The 24837-nt window shown below is 44.2% G+C and overlaps 2 protein-coding genes across 6 annotated transcripts in view; both read left to right on the forward strand.

Annotated features, from left to right (window-relative positions):
- LOC106609422 (trinucleotide repeat-containing gene 6B protein) overlaps positions 1–9663 on the forward strand; it is a 52555-nt gene extending 42892 nt beyond the window's left edge. For 4 of the 5 annotated variants that reach the window (XM_014208241.3, XM_014208257.3, XM_014208286.3 and 1 more), the window contains 10 exons: positions 84–233; positions 1375–1558; positions 1900–2061; positions 2416–2577; positions 2791–2934; positions 3464–3556; positions 3947–4156; positions 4527–4597; positions 4767–4906; positions 7651–9663. In XM_014208241.3, coding sequence (XP_014063716.3) covers positions 84–233; positions 1375–1558; positions 1900–2061; positions 2416–2577; positions 2791–2934; positions 3464–3556; positions 3947–4156; positions 4527–4597; positions 4767–4906; positions 7651–8167 — 1833 coding nt within the window. In that variant the 3' untranslated portion in view covers positions 8168–9663. The remainder of the gene's footprint in view (positions 1–83; positions 234–1374; positions 1559–1899; positions 2062–2415; positions 2578–2790; positions 2935–3463; positions 3557–3946; positions 4157–4526; positions 4598–4766; positions 4907–7650) is intronic. The other variant, XM_014208267.3, reaches the window with a different exon arrangement.
- Positions 9664–9800: 137 nt separating this feature from the next.
- On the forward strand, positions 9801–24830 carry LOC106609470 (casein kinase I). The gene is made up of 11 exons (XM_014208340.3): positions 9801–10354; positions 12135–12235; positions 12469–12579; positions 16280–16428; positions 17346–17574; positions 18834–19004; positions 20272–20420; positions 20825–21011; positions 21771–21910; positions 22086–22147; positions 23053–24830. Exons 2-10 carry the CDS (start codon positions 12160–12162, stop codon positions 22116–22118), a joined length of 1245 nt encoding a protein of 414 aa, XP_014063815.1. The 5' UTR covers positions 9801–10354; positions 12135–12159; the 3' UTR covers positions 22119–22147; positions 23053–24830.
- The last annotated feature ends 7 nt before the right edge of the window (positions 24831–24837 follow it).

A 24837-nucleotide genomic window follows, 5' to 3' on the forward strand; every position in this document is an offset into this window, starting at 1 on the left:
GCCGTGGCGCAGCGCCGCAGCAGAAACACTACACTGTTGAGACTGCCTTCCTCCTCTTGGGGTGTTGTAACAGGTGTTTACAGTCGTCTCTCCCTCTCCCCCAGGCCTGCCAGCTCCTCCTCCAGCAGCAGCAGAACCCCCAGCAGCTCACCTCACCACAGCAGCTACAACAGCTCCTACAGAACCAGAGAAAGTTCCCCCAGAACCTACGCCAGCAGGCCGACCCACAACAGGTCAAACTGCTATTACTGTTACAGCTGCTACTAATACTAATGCACTGGAAACAACATAACCAATGTCCCCTCTAAGCAGCAAGCATGCGTGGCCGTTCTTCTGTGATCTAATCAACATTATCAGTCCCTTTTCAATGCAACAAACCAAAACACATCTAACTTTGCAAGATTGAGTCTGTGATTTTGTTGTAGGCAGAGCCAGAACGCGACGGAGTATAATTCTATTGGCAGGGGTGGCCCACAAGCGGTCTTTCAATCAGCTGCGAGTGAAGGCACTTTTCAGATCTGTTCTTTGCAGGTTAGCGAGTTATTATCCCAGTTATACATAAGTATAGGTCAGCAATGGGGAGTTACTGCTTCCTACAAGAGCACAAAACATGTAGGCTAGATTTCTTTGAAAAGCCAGTCTTAAGGTAAAAAGCTTGTCTTAATCAAAGGGGCAGTGTTGTATTTTGAGACAGGCATGAATAAGCCAATAGGCAGAGGGATAGCCTGCATTGTCTAATTCTCTGTGTGGTAATAATAATACATTTTATTTTGTAAAGTGTTTTCTTGCATCATACAGGCCAAGTAAAAAATCATGAATTAATGTCAAAGCCCTTCATAATATGAAAGTGTCATGCAATGTAGGCCTGCATTGAACACCACATATAGGCTACTACAGGCCAGATCATATAATTCAAAAGCTATTATGGGATTTTCTCCATTGGTTTTGTTGGTAGGCCTACATTATGCTCAAATAGCCACAATAGCATATTGGCTACTGTCAAACTGTAAGGGTACAGCCTCAGTGTTCACTGTCAATGCGCACTGGAAGTTGCACGAAATTCTCACACTGTTCAAGTTTCCACTCACAAGAACCTAAAATTTGCTCAGTGCCTCAAATTTGAATGAACATTGAACCTAGTTATTTCAACTGGAAACGACACAACCCTAGTTATTTCAACGGAAAACGAAATGTGCCCGCTATGAATCAGGTAAACCTCTGTACTTGAGGAAATACAATATGTTTTGAACACAAACGTTGAATTCTGATTTGTATGACTTTTCACATGAATAGTCATAGGCTGGCGTTGCACCCATGTTGCCATGTCTGCTCACAGGGTTCCCAATTCCACTCATCCCTCATCTCTCTCCTCAGCTGGCCAGGATCGTGGCTGTTCTCCAGCAGCAGAGGCAGCAGCAGCAGGGTGTCGGAGGGGGCTCCAAACTATCACCCTCAGACCTGGGAGGAGGAGGCCCCAAACTGCCTATGGCCGACTCCCTGCCCCATCCAGGCATGGGTGGCTCTGTGGACCTGCACCAGAAAACACAGGGCTACTCTGGTGAGCGCTGTAAATAATGACATGAATGGACATAAAGGATAGATGATAATCTCTTTTTGAAAAATGCTTGATTTTCCTTTTTACCCGAGAGAACGTCCCACTCGTTTTGACACAACTGTGTTATACATCTTATTTTCAATACAAACCACTAACAATGTTAGTTTTATTTGTCGTATGTACAGGATACACATGGTACACACCGTCCAACCAAATGCTTACTGTCAGTGTAAACCGTCTTGAGGATTTTCATTGCATACTGACTGATTCTCTGCATGTAATTGAGTCATTATACAGGCCCCCTGCCATCAGCTCTAACCCCTACCTGTCCCCCTCCCTCTCAGGCTATGGTGGAGGAGTGAACCTGTCTGGTCTGGACATGGGTGGCTCGGTGATGGGAGGCCCAGGGGGGATGAAGGACATGGGGGGGCAGCAGTCCCGCTTCAAATGGATGATGGAGGGTCACTCTCCTGCCCCCTCCCCTCCTGAAAGCCTCAACAAAAACGGTGAGAGAGAGCGAGTCCTAACACTGTAGTGAGTTTACGGAATTAATTATAGTACGACATGGGGCAGCAGATAGCCTAGTGGTTAAGAGCGTTGTTCCAGTAACTGAAAGGTCGCTGGCTTGAATCCCGAAGACGGAAAATAGGCTGACGTGCCCTTGAGCAAGGCACTTAGCGCCAATTGCTCATGTAAGTCAATCTGGATAAGAGCTAAATGACTAAAATGCAAATGCCAACATGAATATGTTGATTGTTGACCCATTTGGCTTTGTCTTCTTTCTTCATCTCTCTCTCTCCTCTGTATCGCTCTCTTATTGTCTTCTCATCTCCCTCTTTCCATCCCCCTCTTCCTCTCAGGTCCTATGTCCACCCCTATGAGAAGGGGGGTCTCTCCATACTCCCAGTATGACATGATGGGAGGGGAGGGGCTAGGCATGCCCCTCCAGAGGGACAACTGGCACCGTACTCCTGGGAACAAGATGGGCTCCAAGCCCCAGGGCACGTCCAGCTGGCCTCCTGGTGCGTGGCCATTCTAAATACCAACTGAATCTGCAGGATTTTGATCTATCCAACCACTAACACACCTGATTTGACCAAATCCCCTGGATCAGTTAGTGTTGAGCTGGAACAAAAGCCTGCAACACCCTGTAGCTCTCTGGGACCAGGGTTAAGTTGATGAGGTGGCTTCATCTGTTTGTTTTGAAATAAAAATCAAGAATTTCTGTTTGTCAGAGTTCCAGCCCGGCGTGCCCTGGAAGGGGATCCAGAGCATCGACCCAGAGTCTGACCCCTACATGACCCCAGGGAGCATGATGGGAATCCCTGGGCCGTCTAGCCTCAACGACACCGAGCACCAGTTGCTAAGAGACAACACGGGTACCTACCGAGACTAAAGCAGAGTTGCAACTGTATCTATGACTAAGTCCACTTTCCGAGCACCTGTTGCTAAGAGACCAGCTGACCTGACATATTACGTAACAATAACACATTACATAAGTATGCTGTCATCAGCCCTCGTCCTCACAAAGTCAAAGAAACTAGTATACCACTGAAATCATATCCATCAATGCATGCACCAGTTAAACATCAAGTTGTTAATATTATACTCTATCTTACTATATCATGGATGGACAACTGCTGGTCCGTGGACCAATTTCACTTTTCTTTTTTTTACTTATTCCAACTTACAAATTTGCTTTACAACTGCTAAATTGTCTCTATGCCCTGTGGAAAAATGTGCAGAATTGCATGACATTAACTTCAACTATTTTATATTTTATCTTCGCTGTCACGAGGGGGGTTGCTAAAATGTTTTGCTCACAGGGTGGGGGGTATGGAAGTGGGTACGCAGACCCACGAGCCACCATGGCCCTCATGAGTTAAGCTTGTTGTGTTTGTGTTCCAGAAGCCAACCCCTCCCTGAACACCTTGCTGCCTTCACCTGGTGCCTGGCCCTACAGTGCCTCAGACAGCCCCCTCAACAACGCACACAACTCGGGTAACAGACTGAAAACTCAGTAACACTATGAATGTGTTATGTATGCTTTATGGATGTGTTATGAAGTCCAAAGGTGACTTTCACAAAAAAGAGCTATCACGTTCACTTAGGGTGCGTCTGTAAATTCACTCTGGCTATCTACTCTGATTTCAGAGCACTCTCTTCTGAGTGTGCCAGAGCGCAGAATAACTAGCACTCCAGTGAATTTACAAACACCCTAAACATTCTCCGGGGGTTCGAAATATACACTCTGCTTTTCCTTTTATTTACTCTCAAATGTTGTCGTTCAGGGTGTCAAGTTTCAACTGTCTGTCTGAGTTTAGTCTGGCTGTGTTCATCCTGCTGTTAGTCAGACCCAGGTCTGACTAGTTAATTTCCTGTTGCCCGTAGCAAAGTACACAGAGTACAAGACCAGCTGGCCCCCTGAGCCCATTGGACACAACAAGATGTGGAAGACCAATCGCAACCAACAGTCCCAGCAGCTGCCACGCCCACCCCCGGGACTCACCAATCAGAAGCAGGCCTCGCCGTCCCGCGGCCCGTGGCAGGCCCGTGGCTGGGGCAGCTCGAGCGGGAGCCAGGAAACCAGATATGGCCCTGGTAATGTCATAACAGGGTGTTGTTTGAGACTTTCAACCCTGGTCTGTCCTGCCTGGTGAAGTATTAAATGTACCCAGATGTCCGTTGCCTTGATCTGATTCCACATCCCTAATGGCACCCTATTCCCTATTGGCCCTGGTCAATAGTAATGAACTATAAAGGGAATAGGGTGCCATTTGGGACAGAGCCCCAGAGAAATTGCATAGCTAGGTGGTTAGGCCTCAGAGCCCATTTATATTTTATTCACCAAGCTTAAAGTACAGTAGGGCTTATTTCTCATTCATTGGTCCAGAACTGGCTGCCGCAGGTACAGAGGTAGGGGTTGTCTACTATGTGGAACTGATCCCCGTGTGTGGTTTGGTGCTAATAGGCTCTGCTTGGAGTGATGGGGGGACCTCCAGAGGAAGCTGCTGGCTGGTGCTCTGCAATCTCACTCCACAGGTACACACACACACACACACCATCCCTCATAAAGACTACACACACACACCATTCCTCAGGACAACACACACGCATGTGCACACATACAGCATCACTTCTCTTGCACATATCACCTCTACTGCACAAGTCATCCCTAACCCCAGTCCCTCCATGTTGTCCCCTCCTGCAGATCGACGGCTCCACCCTCCGTACCATCTGTATGCAGCATGGCCCCCTGCTGACCTTTCACCTCGGCCTGACCCAGGGCAGCGCTCTGATTCGCTACAGCACCCCACAGGAAGCTGCGAAGGCACAGAGTGCACTACACATGTAAGCCCCTGTTAGCCTGTCAATCATGATGTAGTTCTGTAGATGAACGGGCAGCAGCTCCACTGTTTTTTTTACTGCCGAGACTCCTTTTCACACATACTTTTCCCACTTAAATTAACTAGGCTACTTTTCAGTTCGCTAGTCAGAAAAAAGTCTGCTGAGCCCTCTCCCGCTAGAAGGAACGTCATGCATCTTCTAGCCATATTTTGATAGGAAGCGCGCCTGTCAGTCACAAAGTGAGCGACGACAGAGAAACACTGCTGGTTTGACAGTGCTGTCTGTCCCGCCTCTCGGTACCTGGGTTTGTGTTGTGATTGCAGTCGAGTTTCTACACGAGGAGGGAGAGAGGATGAATTTGCACGTCCCATATAGTCAAAATCCACTTACCTATTGTTTTCTGGCACAGTCATTTATTTTCTTTAGCGTGCAGTGTCTGACATTAACGAGGGATGCCAACCTATAGTCTAGCGTTTCCCCAAGCTCTGCCCTGCACGTTTTGGTTTGTGACCTAGCACTACACAGCTATTTGAAATAGTCAAAGCTTTGATGATTATTTTAATCAGCTGTGTAGTGCTAGGTCACACACCAAAACTTGGGGTCCTGAGGACTGAGTTTTGGAAGCGCTGCTATAGGCCCTGCATGACCCAAGTGCAGTTAAGAACTACACCATGTAAAAATTCTGTTCGGGCTATTAGGTTTTTGGCCAACTGGCCCTGCCACGGATTGGTGGTGCCTAGGCTATTTACTGTGCTTTGATTGACAAACAGCAAGCTTGACTAGTTTATAAAAGGTGTCGAATTGACTGAATAAAGTCTTTCATACAGTGCATTCGGAAAGTATTAAGACTCCTTGATTTTTCCACATTTTGTTACTTTATACCCTTATTATAAAATTGATTAAATTGTTTTTCCCCCTCAATCTATACACAATACCACATAATGATGAAACAAAGATTTGTTGGAATTTTTGCTAATTTATATAAAATGGAAAACACATTTACAAAAGTATTCAGACCCTTTACTTAGTACTTTGTTGAAGCACCTTTGCCAGCAATTATAGCCTGGGGTCTTCTTGGGTATGATGCAACAAGCTTGGCACATCTGTATTTGGGGAGTTTCTCCCATTCTCTGCAGATCCTCTCAAGCTCTCAGGTTGGATGGGAAGCGTTGCTGCACAGCTATTTTCAGGTTAATTCCTTCGACCTGATGGCTTGGTTTTTGCTCTGACATGCACTGTCAACTGTGGGACCTTATGTAGACATGTGTGTGTCTTTCCAAATCATGTCTAATCAATTGAATTTACCACAGGATGACTCCAAGTTGTAGAAACATCTCAACGATTATCAATGGAAACAGTATGCACCTGAGCTCAATTTCAGTTCTCATAGCAAAGTGTCAGAGTACTTATGTAAATAAGGTATTTCTAAAAAACTGTTTTCGCTTTGTCATTATGGGGGTGTTGTGTGTAGATTGAAGAGGGAAAATTCGATTTAATCCATTTTAGAGTAAGGCTAACGTTACAAAATGTGGAAAAAGTCAACGGGTCTGAATACTTTCCGATTGCACAGTATATGTCCATGATATCTCATTCAGACAAGGAAACTAAAGATCTCGTTTGTCAGGACTTGCCAGACAGTGACGTTAAAGTGAGTGACTTGTCAGTAAGTAAGAGAATCGTTAACAGAGCTGTTCATTTGGCTCCCTTAATTTGCATACCGGCAGTTATTTTTTTTTTGTGATTATCCGCAAATATATTATTAAAATATTCAAAGAGGATGGTGAATCCTCCTCACTGCAGGAACCATTGGTAGACTAGAAAGAGCCTCACTCTGGTCCAAAATATGATAAAAGAGAACTGATTTAATAGTTTTAAAAGCTAATGATACTTAGATGGTATTTTCAAAGATATTAGCATAGGCCTACTGATTTAATCAGTGTTGACTGCTGCTTTCTGTATAGCAAAGCCCATGATTAACACCTGTTTCATTCTTCAGTCATACCTGTATTGGGGAGAGCTTAGGAAATGCCTCTTCCACTGCTTCGCAGTTGCTAGCTGTGTCACTAGAGATCCTGGTTTGAGTCCAGGCTCTGTCGCAGCCGGCCGCGACCGGGAGACCCATGGGATGGTGCACAATTGGCCCAGCGTCGTCCGGGTTAGGGGAGGGTTTGGCCGCCAGTGATGTCCTTAAAAAGGGGTGGATTTAAAAAAAAATGTTTTAACAGAATTACAAAAAATGCCTCTTAAAAGGAAGCTTGAAGCCTGTGGTAGTCAGCATACTTACAGGATTATTTTAAAGACCCAGTGCAGTCAAAATGTACTTTCCCTGTGTTTTATATCATATTGTATAACAGCTGATGAATCGAAACCTCTAAAAGTATGAAAAGAAAATGTGACCAGCATTATGTCCTGATAGTTGCTGGTTGGAAACGCAATCTAGCATTAGAATGTACCAGAGGCCACTAAAATATGTACCAGAGGACTCTAAATTCGATTTGGCTGGCTATTCCATGTGCTGGTGGAAAGAAAACACTGATTCAATAGATGGACCAACCATAGACTGAAAATCAATGACATTCTATGCAGACTGTCTGGTGGGCTAGGAATACAGTAATTCATAGGAAATGGGAAAAACCTGCATGGACTTAATGAGGGGGTTACTATAATAGAATGTTACGACTAATAGATAACAGCCAGTGAACACAAAACAACATTAAATCACTCCTTACACTCTCCTCTCTTTCCAGGTGTGTCCTGGGCAATACCACCATCTTGGCCAAGTTTGTGAGCGAGGAAGAGGTTGCTCGCTATTTTGCACATTCCCAGGCGGGAGGAGGGGCCAGCGGAAGCCAGGGGGGGGCCACAGGGACAGGTGCAGTGGGGGCCAATAGCAGCGGAGGGAGTGGAGAGAGGGAACGAGACAGAACCAGAGGAGGAGGAGAGGGCTCTACCCCTGGAGGAGGCGGCAGCTCGGGGCCGGTCAGCTCTGGCTGGCAGAGTTTGGACACTACAGGAGGCTGCCTGGATACTACCCCTGCCCAGGGGCCCGGCCTGAGCATGTTTGCCCAGTGGAGCAGCAACGGTGCTGGGGTGGTTGGGGGTGTGGAGCCCAGCAGACAGGGTTTGTGGGGAGGGATGGGGGGTGGAGGGTACCCCAGCAGTAGTATGTGGGGGTCCCCTGCCATAGAGGATCCACACCAGATGGGGAGTCCTGCTGCTCTGCTGCCTGGAGACCTGCTAGGAGGAGGGGCTGATTCCATCTGAATGACCACACCTAATACATGAACCTACACACACACACACACACACGAATACAGTATCAATGTATTTATACTGTGTGTGTGTACACACAGAATAAACATGCACTTACACATGTTCTCACACACACATGCATACTTAAACACACACAGATGAAATGACACTAGTCACAAACATGCAGATCCTCTGACGTTAACTCTCACACATTGTGTCATTAATAGACCGTGACATGCCAACACTACTCAACATGCATACATACATCTTTTTCCCTTAAATGAAGACTTCAACAGCAAGACTTGAACAGACCAAGGTGGAATCCGTTAGACTCACTCATCTGGATGACGACTCTTCACCCATTAAGCAGAACTCACTGAGCATACTGAGATCCTATCATTCAGGCCCTGTAGAGAAACCAACAACGTTACAACACCCCTCTACTACACAAACCTACAGGATGACTTGTTTTCACAGCACCGGGCCTACAGTACCTACCTACCTGGCCCAACCCTTTCTGACTCTCTCTTTCTCACCAGTTACACACTGCTATGTCACTGCTATGATGTCTAATGTATCTTGTTGTATGTTGGTTAAATTGTGGAAAAATCCAAGATGTCCTTTCTCTCTTTTTAGTTTTTACTTCAAAATGCTGACCTCGTTACGTTTTCTTACTCAATCAAGTTGGTTCTTATGACATGCTGATGATGACTGATCACTTGTTACTAGCTGTACAAGGTGCCCTCCTGCCTGCCTGTGGAACTGTGCATGAGAGGAGTGACGAGATGATGATGATGGGAGGAGTCTGTGGGTGCGTTTCACAGCTAAGACGAGGTGACGCAACAACCAATGTTTGCCTGCCACGTCATCAACTGACAAATTGTTATAACATGAAGTGGTTAGCTGATACTACGCCTGGATAGGTATTTTGAGTAAGAACTGTCAGGCATCAGCAACGTCTAAGCAGAGGAACGCGCCCTGTGTGTGTCGTTGCCGTGGTGAATTCCTTTTGGCAACGAGAACATGATTAACAAGTGTGTGATGGTGTGTGATAAAGTGTGTCTGAAATGCTTTTCCCTTTCAGGGAGGCAAATGTTTGTGTGACCGCTTACATCAGGTGTTCTGTGCGTGTGTGTGTGTGTGTGTGTGTGTGTGTGTGGCTGGAAGTTCAACAACATAGGCACTAATGCATATTTCTCTTAAGTTGTGGTTTTAGCAGCATTTTTTTTGGTCTGAATTGCAATAATCATTTTTTTTTTTTTTTTTAAAGAAGCAACCAACTGAAGGCATCCATGTTAAGATGCCAAAACTTACCAAACCAAGCAGGGCTGGAGCAGTGTTTTGCAAACACGTTAAAGTTACTAATTGTAAAATGTTTTGTGTATCAATTTAAATTAAGACGGGCTTTATCACTCCTGTTCAGGTTATTTTAGTTTCTTTTGGGATTTTACAAAGGAGGACATTTTAATTTAAGCAAACAAGAACAAGACAATAAAGGTTGTATTAAAGTCTGGTTGTCATTGGTTTGAACCACACCACTACTTCAGTGACCTGTTGTCCTTGACTGAACATCATGTAAACTTTACCGTGGCGCCTCTAAACTTTTACCATAAGCAGTCTATTGGCTTGCCTAGTTCAATAAATAATTAAATGAGAACACCATGCCTTGGAACGTGCTCCAGCTCACGACATTCACAACAGTGGAACAGCGCTTAAGTGTTGAGCCAGAAACATAAAGTTACCTGGTTCGAATCCCGTGCCGACTAGGTGAAAAATCGGTCGATGTGCCCTTCAGCAAGGCACTTAACCCTAATTTCTCCTGTAAAATAAGAGCGTCCGCTAAATTACTAAAATACCCAGGTGACAGCTGCGTGATGCGCGGTGTCTTTAAGGCAATCCGGACATTTTCTTATGCTGTGCTGAATGACATCATTGATATTGTCAATGGTGTAATAACAGGCGAGCGAGAGGGGGATAGCTGGATTTCTGAGTTTACACCAAAATATCTGTAATTCGCAGTGCAGCCTAGGCCAGACTATACTGCGGGACGTTGACATCTGGGTCAGGACGGCGGTGAGGAATGGTTTGTAAAGCTCCGCGGTCGTCTTTCTCTGTCCATGGTGCTGTTTGAATGATAACGTCCTGATCAGCACCTCGGTGGAAGGAAGGCAGCAGTCCCTGAAGAGCTTGATCAAACGGGTGAGGAGGGGAGGAATGGCACGGGTCCACTGCTAAATCGGGTAATTGTGCTTGGGGTATGTACAGGGACCTAAACAGGCGAGTCAGAATCAGAAGGTAGGTTAATAGTTTTTCTCGCCCGAGGTTTTCCCAAACCAAGGGTGCGGCTTTGTGCATATTTTGACAAACACTGAACCTAAATGCGAATGTTTCTAATGTAGCCCTAATTATATGAATTATACTTTTTGGATAGGTTTCATCTAGCTTCCCAGGTCTGGTTTACTCTGTTAGATCTGCAGTAAATTACGTTGTTGCCCCTGGCATCTTGCTACGGAGCAGCGCTACAACCTTGCAACAACAATAGGGCTACATTTTGTAATAGGCTTGTAGGCTAGGCAACTTACCGTTGACTGACTTGTGCATTCATGAACATGTGTTTGACCTTAAATTGGTTTTACAGTGTAAAATGATCATGGTAAGATTATAAGGGATTGCATGTAGATCCTACAAATGTAGGATCTTAATTTGATCACACTTTTGCAGGAGAACTTTCCTGCAATGCAGGAAATTCTAAACTTATAGTATATTTGTGGTTTAAAAAGGCTTCTGAAGTTTGACATTTCAGACTTGATTTTCCTTTACGAAAATACACCAACCCCTACGACAATGTCCGTTAATTATAATACACATGATAATTCACATTTTTACTCTTGCTGCAGGATTATTTTCCTGCTGTAACAAACTGGCTCAAATTAAAATCCAACATTTGTGTCATCTATCATTACCTTGCTTCATCTTCATCATCTGGATAAAGTAATCCTTCTAACCCCCCCCCCCCCCCCATTAAGATTTAGATGCACTATTGTAAAGTGGTTGTTCCACTGGATATTATAAGGTGAATGCACCAATTTGTAAGTCGCTCTGGATAAGAGCGTCTGCTAAATGTCTTAAATGTAAATGTAATCATCTATAGATGTTAGGATTTATCTCATCCGCGACCAGTATGTATGACTGTGGAATAGTAGAATAGAATACAATGGAACTATATTAGTTCATCTGTACTAATCTGTTTAGTGTTCATCTGTGACAAATCACAACCTTTACAGATAAGACACCAGTGGTGCATCTTGAGTGCACTGCCCTTACAAAGCATAAATAGCAATGGTAAATGTGTTTAATTGCAGTCTTTATCATCAGTGTGCCTTCTCTGTGTATGTATTTAAACACCACCACAGCCATTTTCCATAGTAAACTTCTCCCTGTATTGTGATGGAAGAAAATGTATTTCACTTAGTTTCTTTGGGGACTGAGATTATTAGGCTATGCTAATTGTTTGTGTATATACTGGTTTCCTTTGAGGTGAGATGGAGTGTGTGAGATGGGGGCTTGTTCAAAGTGCTGAATTAATGAAGTCACATTCACACTGAGTTTTCTCCTGCATTTTCCCTCTTCCCAACTCATGATCCTTCAAATCCATAGGTAAATCACCCAACTTTCTTCTAAGAAATAAGAAACTTTTTTTTAAATCAACATTTTAACCACACTTTTTTTCCCACTCCCACTATTTTGGCGTAAATAATGTTTTCTCCTTTTTCCATCCCAGACGCTGTCTTCATTTTGGGCCATCTCTTGTCCCAGCTCTCATTTTCTAACCAATTCTCCCTTTTGTAACATCTTATTTGAGTTGGAGCCCTTTGAGATTGTGGTGGAACTGGGCTGCGTCACATTTTCCTTCTGCTATATCGATCTACAGTTTGATTGATGACAGTTCGTGTGTCCTCCTGTATGTCTGCCCCCTCAGTGAATTGTGAAGACAAGCAGGAACCATGGAGCTGAGAGTGGGAAACAAGTACCGCCTTGGCAGGAAGATAGGGAGCGGCTCTTTTGGAGACATTTACCTGGGTAAGACCTTCATTTTAATAGAGCTCAAACGACTTATTCTCACAAACCTCTAAATTAACATACTCCAGGATGGACTGCCTTCCATACAAACGTTAAATTCTGTCCCAACACATTTCATCATTGAACACATCAAAGCTGGGCATAAAAATAAAATATTGTGTCAGAGTAGGCCAGGGTGATTGCATCATCAAAAAGGTGGTCATGGTATGTGTCACTTCCTGTGTCTCTGTCAGGCGTTAACATCGCCACGGGTGAGGAGGTGGCCATTAAGCTGGAATGTGTGAAGACCAAACACCCACAACTCCACATCGAGAGCAAGTTCTACAAAATGATGCAGGGAGGAGGTGAGAGAAGATTAGGACAAGAGGGTGTGGTCAGGGGTGGGGGTGGGGGGGGGGCGACTGTGTTGGGGAAACCCTAACCTGAAGACTTGTGTTGGTTTTTCAAGCTAATGCCTAGGCTTTAGCTTAGAGGGCTAACTCCATTTTGTGACACGTAGGACCTGGGATCAAACCCCGGTCAGTCACATTAGCTTATACAGTGCATTCGGGAAGTATTCAGAGCCCTTGACTTTTTCCTCATTTTGTTACGTTACAGCCCTGTTCTAAAATGTATTAAATACATGTTTTCCATCAACCATCTACACATAATACCTCATAATGACAAAGTGAAAACAGGTTTTTAGAAAATTTTGCGAATTTATTTCAAATAAAAAACAGAAATACCTTGTTTACATAAGCATTCAGACCCTTTGCTATGAGACTCGAAATTGAGCTCAGGTGCATCCTGTTTCCATTGATCATCCTTGAGATGTTTCTACAACTTGATTGGAGTACACCTGTGGTAAATTCAATTGATTTGGAAAGGCACACACCTGTCTACATAAGGTCCCACAGTTGACAGTGCATGTCAGAGAAAAAAACAAGCCATGAGGTCAAAGGAATTGTCCGTAGAGCTTCGAGACAGAATTGTGTTGAGGCACAGATCTGGGGAAGGGTACCAAAACATTTCTGCAGCATTGAAGGTCCCCAAGAACACAGTGGCCTCCATCATTCTTAAATGTAAGAAGTTTGGAACCACCAAGACACTTCCTAGAGCTGGCTGCCCGGCCAAACTGAGCAATCGGGAGAGAAGGGCCTTGGTCAGGGAGGTGACCAAGAACCCAATTGTCACTCTGACAGAGCTCCAGAATTCCTCTGTGGAGATGGGAGAACCTTCCAGAAGGACAACCATCTCTGCAGCACTCCACCAATCAGGCCTTTATGGTAGAGTGGCCAGACAGAAGCCACTCCTCAGTAAAAGGCACATGACAGCCCACTTGAAGTTTGCCAAAAGGAATCTAAAGGACTCTCAGACTATGAGAAACAAGATTATCTGATCTGATGAAACCAAGATTGAACTCTTTGGCCTGAATGCAAAGCATCATGTCTGGAGGAAACCTGGCACCATCCCTACGGAGAAGCATGGTGGTGGCTGCATCATGCTGTGGGGATGTTTTTCAGCAGCAGGGACTGGGAGACTAGTCAAGATAGAGGGAAAGATGAACGAAGTAAAGTACAGAGATCCTTAATGAAAACCTGCTCCAGAGTGCTCAAGACCTCAGACTGGGGTGAAGGTTCACCTTTCAACAGGACAACGACCCTAAGCACACAGCCAAGACAACGCAGGAGTGGCTTCCTGACAAGTCTCTGAATGTCCTCGAGTGGCCCAGCCAGATCCCAGACTTGAACCCAATCAATAATCTCTGGAGAGACCTGAAAATAGCTGTGCAGCGACACTCCCCATCCAATCTGACAGAGCTTGAAAGGATCTACAGAGAAGAATGGTAGAAACTCCACAAATACAGGTGTGCCAAGCTTGTAGCGTCATACCCCAAAAAGCATGTAATCGCTGCCAAAGGTGCTTCAACAAAGTACTGAGTAAAAGGTCTGAAATACTTAGTCGGAAGTTTACATACACCTTAGCCGAATACATTTAAACTCAGTTTTTCACAATTCCTGACATTTAATCCTAGTAAAAATTCCCTGTTTTAGGTCAGTTAGGATCACCACTTTATTTTAAGAATGTGAAATGTCAGAATAATAGTAGAGAGAATGATTTATTTCAGCTGTTATTTTTTTCATCACAGTCCAAGTGGGTCAGAAGTTTACATACACTCAATTAGTATTTGGTAGCATTGCGTTTAAATTGTTTAACTTGGGTCAAATGTTTCGGGTAGCCTTCCACAAGCTTCCCACAGTAAGTTGGGTGAATTTTGGCCCATTCCTCCTGACAGAGCTGGTGTAACTGAGTCAGGTTTGTAGGCCTTCTTGCTCGCTCACACTTTTTCAGTTGTGCCCACAAATCTTCTATAGGATTGAGGTCATGACTTTGTGATGGCCACTCCAATACCTTGACTTTGTTGTCCTTAAGCCATTTTGCCACAACTTTGGAAGTATGCTTGGGGTCATTGTCCATTTGGAAGACCCATTTGCGACCAAGCTCTAACTTCCTGACTGATGTCTTGAGATGTTGCTTCAATATATCCACATAATTTTCCTTCCTCGTGATGCCATCTATTTTGTGAAGCACACCAGTCTCTCCTGCAGAAAAGCATCCCCACAACATGATGCTGCCACCCATGGCTTCACGGTTGGGATGGTGTTCTTCGGCTTGCAAGCCTCCCCCTTTTTCCTCCAAACATAACGATGGTCATTATGGCCAAACAGTTCTATTTTTTTTTCATCAGACCAGAAGACATTTCTCCAAAAAGTACGATCTTTGTCCCCATGTGCAGTTGCAAACCATATTCTGGCTTTTTTTTTATGGCGGTTTTGGAGCAGTGGCTTCTTCCTTGCTGAGCGGCCTTTCAGGTTATATTGATATAGGACTCGTTTTACTGTGGATATAGATACTTTTGTACCTGTTTCCTCCAGCATCTTCACAAGGTCCTTTGCTGTTTTTCTGGGATTGATTTGTACTTTTCACACCAAAGTACGTTCATCTCTAGGAGACAGAACGCGTCTCCTTCCTGAGCGGTGTGACGGCTATGTGGTCCCATGGTGTTTATACTTGCGTACTATTGTTTGTATAGATGAACTTGGTACCTTCAGGCGTTTGGAAATTGCTCCCAAGGATGAACCAGACTTGTGGAGGTCTACAACATTTTTTCTGAGGTCTTGGCTGATTTCTTTAGATTTTCCCATGATGTCAAGCAAAGAGGCACTGAGTTTGAAGGTAGGCCTTGAAATACATCCACATGTGCACCTCCAATTGATTCAAATGATGTCAATTAGCCTATCTGAAGCTTCTAAAGCCATGACATACTTTTCTGGAATTTTCCAAGCTGTTTAAAGGCACAGTCAACTTAGTGTATGTAAAGTTCTGACCCACTGGAATTGTGATACAGTGAAATAATCTGTCTGTCTGTAAACAATTGTTGGAAAAATGACTTGTGCCGTTCACAAAGTAGATGTCCTAACTGACTTGCCAAAACTATAGTTTGTTAACAAGACATTTGTGGAGTGGTTGAAAAACGAGTTTTAATGACTCCAACCTAAGTGTATGTAAACTTCCCACTTCAACTGTATGCAATTATCTTTTTAAAATAAATTTACAAAAATGTCTAAACCTGTTTTTGCTTTGTCATTATGGGGTATTGTGTGTAGATTGAGGGGGTTAAACAATTAAATTAATTTTAGAATAAGGCTGTAACGTAACAAAATGTGCAAAAACTCAAGTGGTCTGAATACTTCCCGAATGCACTGTAAATCACACTCTCCCTTCCTTTCCCTACAGTGGGCATCCTTATAAATCACTCTCTCCCTTCCTTTCCCTACAGTGGGCATCCTTATAAATCACTCTCTCCCTTCCTTTCCCTACAGTGGGCATCCTTATAAATCACTCTCTCCCTTCCTTTCCCTACAGTGGGCATCCTTATAAATCGCTCTCTCTCTCCTTCCTTTCCCTACAGTGGGCATCCTTATAAATCACTCTCTCTCTCCTTCCTTTCCCTACAGTGGGCATCCTTATAAATCACTCTCTCTCTCCTTCCTTTCCCTACAGTGGGCATCCCGTCCATAAAGTGGTGTGGAGCAGAGGGAGACTACAACGTGATGGTGATGGAGCTGCTAGGCCCCAGTCTGGAGGACCTGTTCAACTTCTGTTCCCGCAAGTTCAGCCTCAAGACTGTCCTGCTGCTGGCTGACCAGATGGTACAGCACACCACCTCCTCCTCCTCATCACATTTAAATTTTAGTCATTTAGCAGACGCTCTTATCCAGAGCGGCTTTCAGTTAGTAGGATAGCTAGGTGGGACAACCACATCACAGTCACAGTAAGTACATTATTTCTCAATGAAGTAGTTATCAACAAGGTTAGAGCTAGTTAGAGGGGAAAAGCCAAGTGTGAGTGTTAGTTCAGGAAAGGCATTTTCCACCTCCTCCTCCACCTTGTTATCATATCATATGGTTTATAGGTTAATCTGTAAGCTTTATTGTGGTGGCATTTTCAAAGGATACCCCTTCATTATACACTGAGTGTACAAAACATTAGGTACATATTCCTAATATTAAGTTGCATCCCCTTTTGCCCTCAGAACAGCCTCTACAGGGATGCTGGCCCATGTTGATGCCAAGGCTTCCCACGGTTGTGGCAAGTTGGCTGGATGTCCTTTGGGTGGTTGACCCTTCTTGATACACACGGGAAACTGTTTAGCATCAAAAACCCAGCAACATTGCCGTTCTTGACCCACTCAAACCGGGTGCGCCTGGCACCTACTACTGTACCCTGTTCAAAAGCACCTAAGTCTTTTGTCTTACCCATTCACCCTCTGAATGGCACACATACACAATCCATGTCTCAATTGTCTCAAGGCTTATAAATCCTTCTTTAACCTGTCTCCTCCCCTTCATCTACACTGATTGAAGTGGATTTAACAAGTGACATCAATAAGGGATCATAGCTTTGACCTGGATTCACCTGGTCAGTCTATGTCATGGAAAGAGCAGTGTTCTTAATGTTTTGTACACTCAGTGTATAACGTTAGTGGATTTAATCAAGAACTGATGATAGTCAACATTTCCTCTCTCCTTCCCCTCCCCACTTTCTCCCCTCCTCTCTTCTCCTCCAGATCAGCCGGATTGAGTACATCCACTCTAAGAACTTCATCCACAGAGATGTGAAGCCTGACAACTTCCTGATGGGCCTGGGTAAGAAGGGCAACCTGGTGTACATTATCGACTTTGGCCTGGCCAAGAAGTACCGCGACGCCCGCACACACCAGCACATCCCCTACCGCGAGAACAAAAACCTGACCGGCACCGCGCGCTACGCATCCATCAACACACATCTGGGGATAGGTACAGTACTACTTGCAATGTTGTGTGTTTGTCCCTTTGTAGGCTGTGTAGTCATGGCTGGATTCTCAGAACTACTGTAGTAGGACTCTCACCAGTATTGCCCCTTCTATATCTCCTCTCTCTTCCTCCTTCCTCCCTCACTCCCCTCTTCTTTTCTATCTTTTCCTTTCTTCTCTCCTCTATTTTCCGGTCTTCTCCTCTCTCTTCTGTTCTCCTCTCTCTTCTGTTCTCCTCTCTCTTCTGTTCTCCTCTCTCTTCTGTTCTCCTCTCGTCTCTCTTCTGTTCTCCTCTCGTCTCTCTTCTGTTCTCCTCTCGTCTCTCTTCTGTTCTCCTCTCCTCTCTCTTCTGTTCTCCTCTCCTCTCTCTTCTGTTCTCCTGGCCTCTCCTCTCCTCTCTCTTCTGTTCTCCTGGCCTCTCCTCTCCTCTCTCTTCTGTTCTCCTGGCCTCTCCTCTCCTCTATTCTCCTGGCCTCTCCTCTCTCCTGGCCTCTCCTCTCCACTCTTCTATTCTCCTGTCTTCTCATGTCCTCCTCTATTCTCTATTCTCATGTCCTCTATTCTCCTGTCCTCTCCTCACTCCTCTATTCTCCTGTCCTCTCCTCTATTCTCATGTCCTCTCCTCTATTCTCCTGTCCTCTCCTGTCCTCTCCTCTATTCTCATGTCCTCTCCTCTATTCTCCTGTCCTCTCCTGTCCTCTCCTCTATTCTCATGTCCTCTCCTCTATTCTCATGTCCTCTCCTCTCTCCTCTATTCTCCTGGCTTCTCCTCTATCTTCTATTCTCTTGTCCTCTCTCCTATTCTCCTCTCTACTCCTGTCATCTTCTCTCTGTACTCCTGTCCTCTCCTCTCTTCTCCTGTCCTCTCTCTTCTATTCTCCTGTCCGCTCCTCTCTTCTATTCTCCTGTCCTCTCCTATTTGTCCTCTCTTCTATTCTCCTGTCCTCTCTTCTGTTCTCCCCTCCTCCCTTCTATTCTCCTGTCCTCTTCTCTCTCTTCTATTCTCCTGTCCTCTTCTCCCTCCTCTCTTCTCCTGTCCTCTTCTCCCTCCTCTCTTCTCCTGTCCTCTTCTCTCTCCTATTCTCCTGTCCTCTTCTCCCTCCTCCCTTTTCCTGTCCTCTTCTCTCTCTTCTATTCTCCTGTCCTCTTCTCCTGGCCGCTCCTCTCTCTTCTATTCTCCTCTACAAGCATTCATATGGTTTTGTTTTGTTTGAAATAAGATCACTATAGTGTGTCTCCTCTCACTCCTCTGTCCCTCTGCAGAACAGTCTCGTCGTGATGATCTGGAGTCTCTTGGTTATGTCCTGATGTACTTCAACCTGGGCTCTCTGCCCTGGCAGGGCCTCAAGGCCGCCACCAAGAGGCAGAAGTACGAACGCATCAGCGAGAAGAAGATGTCCACCCCTATTGAGGTGCTCTGTAAGGGATACCCCTGTGAGTAGCTGAAGTCTGATCTCTGATATATAGGGTTTCTTTATCCTGGGTTTACAACACTAACTATGAGTGTGTTAGTTTAGTTAACTCACTTCAAGTAGTCTTTTAACACCAAGCTAAATCAATAGCTGTGTTTGAATACTCATACAAACCGTACTGTTTATGACATAAATTGAGTATATAGTACGCAAATTGGTCATAGTATGGCTTCAAAAAGATTTCAGTTTTGAAAATAATGGCAGAAAATATTCAGCCGAAGTGCAACGAGAGCATATACAAATGTGTTGCTTTAACTAATTATAAAAATGTTGCGCAATGTAATGAATTTTCAAATAAATTACATTACATGTTATGTTGACTAACAATTTGTTAGCTACGCTATCCTTACGAACCACACAGCATATCATTACAGCAGTATGTACCAGGTATGTTAGCTAGCTACTGTAGTTGGCTACTAGTACATCGAACTTGCCAGTATATTTACTTTATGCTATCTAACTACCCAACGTTTATTGACTTGATTATTCACGTCATTCATAGTTTAGCTAACTAAGCTTAGCTATCTACTCCGATTTCAGAGCACTCTCGTCTGACTGCCAGAGGCTGAGCGCAGAATAACTGATGAATTTCCTAATGCTCAACACCGTTGAATGTGGCCGGTGTCAGTAAACGTTGGCAAAAAAGTGTAATAAAATTGTTGCCAGCAGCACAGTTAGTCACCAACGTTCTGGATAACATGAAAACAGCCTAACCAGCTCTGCTAGAGCGAGTAAAATGGTCAGAGTGAGCTGTTTTTCTCTGGAAGTAGCTAGCAACTTAGCCAGTTAGCTTGACTGCCGTTGTGTTGTGAGGTCAGAATGCTCGGATCAACCCTACTCCTCACCCAGACCGTCCAGTGTGTGCGCTCTGAACGCTCCGAGAGCGAAACGCTCTGAATTTATGAACGGACAATCTGACAACGCTCTGAATTTCCGAATGCCCAGAGCGCCCTCTGGCTCTCCAGATTGAATTTACAAACACACCTGATGTCTAGCTAGTAATTTGTTATGCTAACAAGCTAGCAAGAGGTTGCATAGCAACAGCATCAACTTCCGGTAGACAGGCGAAGCGCTAGTACACTCAACTGAAAGGATACCGTTTGTTTACAGTATACTAAAATGAACTAATATTATGTAGTATACAGTATGTTAGTATGGGTATTTGAACACAGCTAATGTGTATTTGACCTAAGTCTTTGGTGACCCTCTGTGGCCCACTGTATCCACAGCTGAGTTCTCCACCTACCTGAACTTCTGTCGCTCTCTGCGGTTCGATGACAAGCCAGACTACTCATACTTGAGACAACTGTTCAGAAACTTGTTCCACAGACAGGGCTTCTCCTACGACTACGTCTTTGACTGGAACATGCTCAAGTTTGTGAGTACTGCATCCAGTGCGTGACTTGGGCAGGTGCTCACTGGAGCTGAGTACCGGCACCTCAAATGTTCTACTGCTGGAGCTCCTGTTCCTCTTATAGAATATTAAATAAAACATATTGTGGAGCTCCTGCACCTGAATATAAACAGTTCCAGCACCCAAAATGAGTACCGGAACCTATTTCAGTCTGAAACTGACTGCATCCCTATGAACAATTATTGCACGTCTATTAATCATTTAATAACCATTTATCTATTTTGTCCTTATTTTTCATTCAATTTCCACTCATTTCAAATGCAATTACACATGAGTTCTATATTACATTAACACAGTTGATTATAAACATGGTTAATTTTGAAACCCTGCCACCTTTCCTAACTTGCATGTTCATCTTTCTGCTTCAGGGGGCCAGCAGGACAGCCGAGGATGGGGAGCGGGAGAGGAGAGAGGCGGATGAGAGGATCGGAGGGGGACCTAGGGCACCCCGTGCCCTACCCCTGGGCAGTAACCCCCCGGGGGGCGTAGACAGGATCCGAAATGGCCCCAATGCAGCAGCTTCTAACCCTGCCTCCAGAGGAGTCCCACAGTCAGGTGAGTCATGAGGCAGACAGTAACCCTGCCTCCAGAGGAGTCCCACAGTCAGGTGAGTCATGAGGCAGACAGTAACCCTGCCTCCAGAGGAGTCCCACAGTCAGGTGAGTCATGAGGCAGACAGTAACCCTGCCTCCAGAGGAGTCCCACAGTCAAGTGAGTCATGAGGCAGACAGTAACCCTGCCTCCAGAGGAGTCCCACAGTCAGGTGAGTCATGAGGCAGACAGTAACCCTGCCTCCAGAGGAGTCCCAGTAGGGTGAGTCATGAGGCAGACAGTAACCCTGCCTCCAGAGGAGTCCCAGTAGGGTGAGTCATGAGGCAGACAGTAGTAGAAAAAGGTCTGCATTCTTAGATTGAAGGCGAAATAACAAAGACAAATGTTATTCCATTTGGACTAAAACATTATTTTCATTTGTACTTTAAAATTCTAAGAGTCCGGACCTTCTCTTTTTCTACTAGTGAGTATATACAGGTCTATGCCCCAATTACTTAGGAATACTACGAGTGTGGAAGGTTTTTACTTGCTTCATAAGGTAGACTGTGTAAACATGAGGGAGGGGAGGGTGTGTAAACTAAACCACTTTCTGAATTCATGACTCCAGTTTGTAGCCCTCTAGTTCCCCATTAGTCTCTTAAACAATCTGTTGTGTTTGGACTCAGCTGAGGAAACTGAGGAAACTATGAGGAAAGTCCAGGATGTGCAGGCTTTTGTTCCAGCCCAGCACTAGATTCCATTTCACCAATGATGTGTGTGTAGGGAACCGGTCCCCGCAGGCTGTGTCCCGTGCGGAGAGAGAGAGGAAGGTGGCCATGAGGCTCCACCGCGGTGCCCCCGCCAACATCTCCTCCTCTGACCTCACTGCACAGATGGGCCAATCACGCATCGCCACATCACAGGTCAGCTACCTATCATTGTATAGCTCTCTCTCGCTCTGCTCCCCTGAACCCCACTGCTCCCCTTGCTAAAAGTGATTGAAGTTTGTCTGTCTGTGTATGTATAGTATGTCTGTTGAATGCGCTGCACCTTATACGAACCCTAATATATCTGTTAACCCCCTCTCCTCTTCTTCAGGTCAGTGTGCCATTTGAACACCTGGGGAAGTGAGCTGCTCCTCAGGCCCTCTGGACTGGCAGGTAAGGACCCGTCAGACAACACTCAGTCAACTATGGACCAACCCTAACCTGTAACATCAATGACTGATTGTATATAATAGAATATAGACGGGTTGGTTGTTTAGCAACAAAACCGACTTGAGCGCAACTATGGGGCACAACAAACGGGGTTGGCTTAGATTGGAGACATGTCAATTATATTTAGTCTCCAACGTTTATTGAAAACAAACTCATTTGCATAATGAGCACTTGTTGTCTCTCAAATACATCGTTACAGTTGTTGGTTAGCTAGCTAGCATATTTTAACGATATTAGCATAGATATGAAATGAGTCAAAACACCTCAAAACAAGACATGGTATAAAGAACAAGATAAAACAAGCTGAAACAAGTCACCTATTATTTGCCACATGGCAGCTTCTTGTCATTGTTGCTAGCTATCTGATCGTTCAGAATCACAACATACCACGGCTTCCGGCCCCATCAATGCGCTCACATCATTTTCGTGACGTTGTTAGCCAACCCGTCTATCTGTGTGTGTAATAATAATGTATATACTCATAATATACAGTATAATAATAATATATATAATTATAATATATATATATATATATATATATATATATAATCATAATATATGCCATTGAGCAGACACTTTTATACAAAGCAACTTAGTCATACATGCATACACTTTATGTATGGGTGGTCCCAGCAGGAATCGAACCCACGACACTTGGCATTGCAAGCGCCATGTTCTAGTTTACCGTCTTTTCCAGACAGGCCCGCTACTCTTGTTAGTGAGTTACATACACAGCTCTCAAGTTTGGATTTGCCCCTAAGTATGCTTATGCTTAATTGAATTAAATTTGTTGCAAATGTGTGTAAAAAGGGAAGTAAAAACAGTAAATATATTACTATTTTTTGCAGCCATGGAAGCAGGGTATCAAATACCTACTCAATTACTTTTGAAATTGTTGGATTAAAAAACATGAGTGGGTCAACGACACTGAAGACGGATTAAAGAATGAAGACAGAAGAGAATAAAAGGAGAGGAAGTTCCAATGGATGTGACAAGTGAACGCCTGTCCAATATGACTGTAGTTAACTGGGAGAAAATATGGAAAGATGAAGGATTGACAAGTGAAAGACACTCTCTTGGCCTAGCCTTGCTTCCCAGGCTTGTGAGACCTTTGCCTCGGCTGGTGAATGAGTCCTGGTTCACTCTCATTATGCTGGCTATGTGATCCGTGGGACCATACACGTCTCTCAGAAGCTCAATGCCCAAAAAAACATGTCAGTACAAAATGGACATATTCTGATTATTCTAGCTGTTTTCATTGCTGAGGTGGTGTTGTATGGGCAAATGTGTTGGTTAAAACACACACACACACACACAGTTGAAACCGTTTGTCTCACGTTGAATGTCCAATTTATGACAGCTACATTTCAAGCTAAGGTGTGTGTTTATAATAATAATATCTGGGAATATTACAGAGGGTCAAGTAGTCGGCAAGAAGATCTGTCAAGAGGAATTTGGGGGAAATGGAAGATATGCAGAGAGAGAGGTAGGAAGAGATGTGGAACAACATTGTTCAGGAATGGGGGGGAAAGGATGAATAGGAAAAAAGTGAATGAATGTGAAAGTGTTTGAATCAGAGTTGCTTATAGAGGTGGGGTTGCATATAGTCTGTATATGTCAATGTCTTATTGTCTTACTGTTTGTTTTTCGTACTCTTGGTTTCAGCAAGCCAAGGACCGACCGCAAGTCAGGAGGAAGGGGATGGTAGGAGACTTAGAGAGATGGACTGTCACCCATTTTCTCTTAACGTCTTCGCTGTTTAGGAATAATTATGAGTAGATTTTAACCAAGCGTTAAACAAGGACATTTTGGTCCTACAACACTTCCTATTAACATTATTGACACATTTACATTGAGGTTTCACTCCCCTTTGCTGTCTGTGTGCTCACAGTATTCTATTACATTAGGCAACAGCAGAGAGCTAATAATATCCCTTCAAATGATGGTGGACAATGTAATAAAGGACCTTCTTAACATTAAGAGGTGGAGGCTCTGCAAAAGCAGGAATACTGTTGAGTATTGAAGTATTGGTCTTGGTTATTATGATAATAAGTCAACAAGTCTTATTACTCTGAAGATGTGAGAAGGAGCATGGGAGAAATGAAGAGGTTGGATTTCAAAGTTATATGCTCAATTGCTGTTATTTATTTAATTTATCTCTGTAAATATGTTTTTGTGTAAAGCCAGAATGTGCTAGGTTGTTTTAAGATGTCAATGTAGTAATAGAGATTTATTGACCTGCAGGAGGGCTTGGTTGGGTGGAGGGAGAGATGAACGGTAGACCTACGCCTGCATGGGCCAGGGCAGATAATAATAAAGATGGAATGTGGTTGTGTGGGTTCTTTACCATGCTTAGTCTTTATTACAACAATATTGTGTATAATAATTATTTTATTGTAACCCTTTTCGTAAAGTTGTCTTGTTGCATCTCAAACTCAACAGCACAGCATCACCACATACAGTGCATAAATGCATAGATATAACGATGTAAATCACGTGCTATAATACACGAATCAACACTTGTGGACACAGTTCATGGGATAGGCCTACACTACAGTTCATACCGTTTATATTCATGGAGGGGGGTGCTATATTTTGAGTCAATAAAGATATGCACAACTTATAATACCGTC

The sequence above is a fragment of the Salmo salar genome, chromosome 01, assembly GCF_965601325.2.
Source record: "Salmo salar chromosome 01, fSalSal1, whole genome shotgun sequence".
In the NCBI taxonomy this organism is placed as follows: Eukaryota; Metazoa; Chordata; class Actinopteri; order Salmoniformes; family Salmonidae; genus Salmo; species Salmo salar.

What these genes read in the sequence shown, in the direction of transcription:
- LOC106609470 (XM_014208340.3), top strand. Translation starts at nt 12,160, where the DNA reads ATGGAGCTGAGAGTGGGAAACAAGTACCGCCTTGGCAGGAAGATAGGG. An exon ending in TTTTGGAGACATTTACCTGG is followed by an intron (nt 12,236 to 12,468) that starts GTAAGACCTTCA and finishes TGTCTCTGTCAG; the next exon opens with GCGTTAACATCGCCACGGGT. An exon ending in CAACACACATCTGGGGATAG is followed by an intron (nt 17,575 to 18,833) that starts GTACAGTACTAC and finishes GTCCCTCTGCAG; the next exon opens with AACAGTCTCGTCGTGATGAT.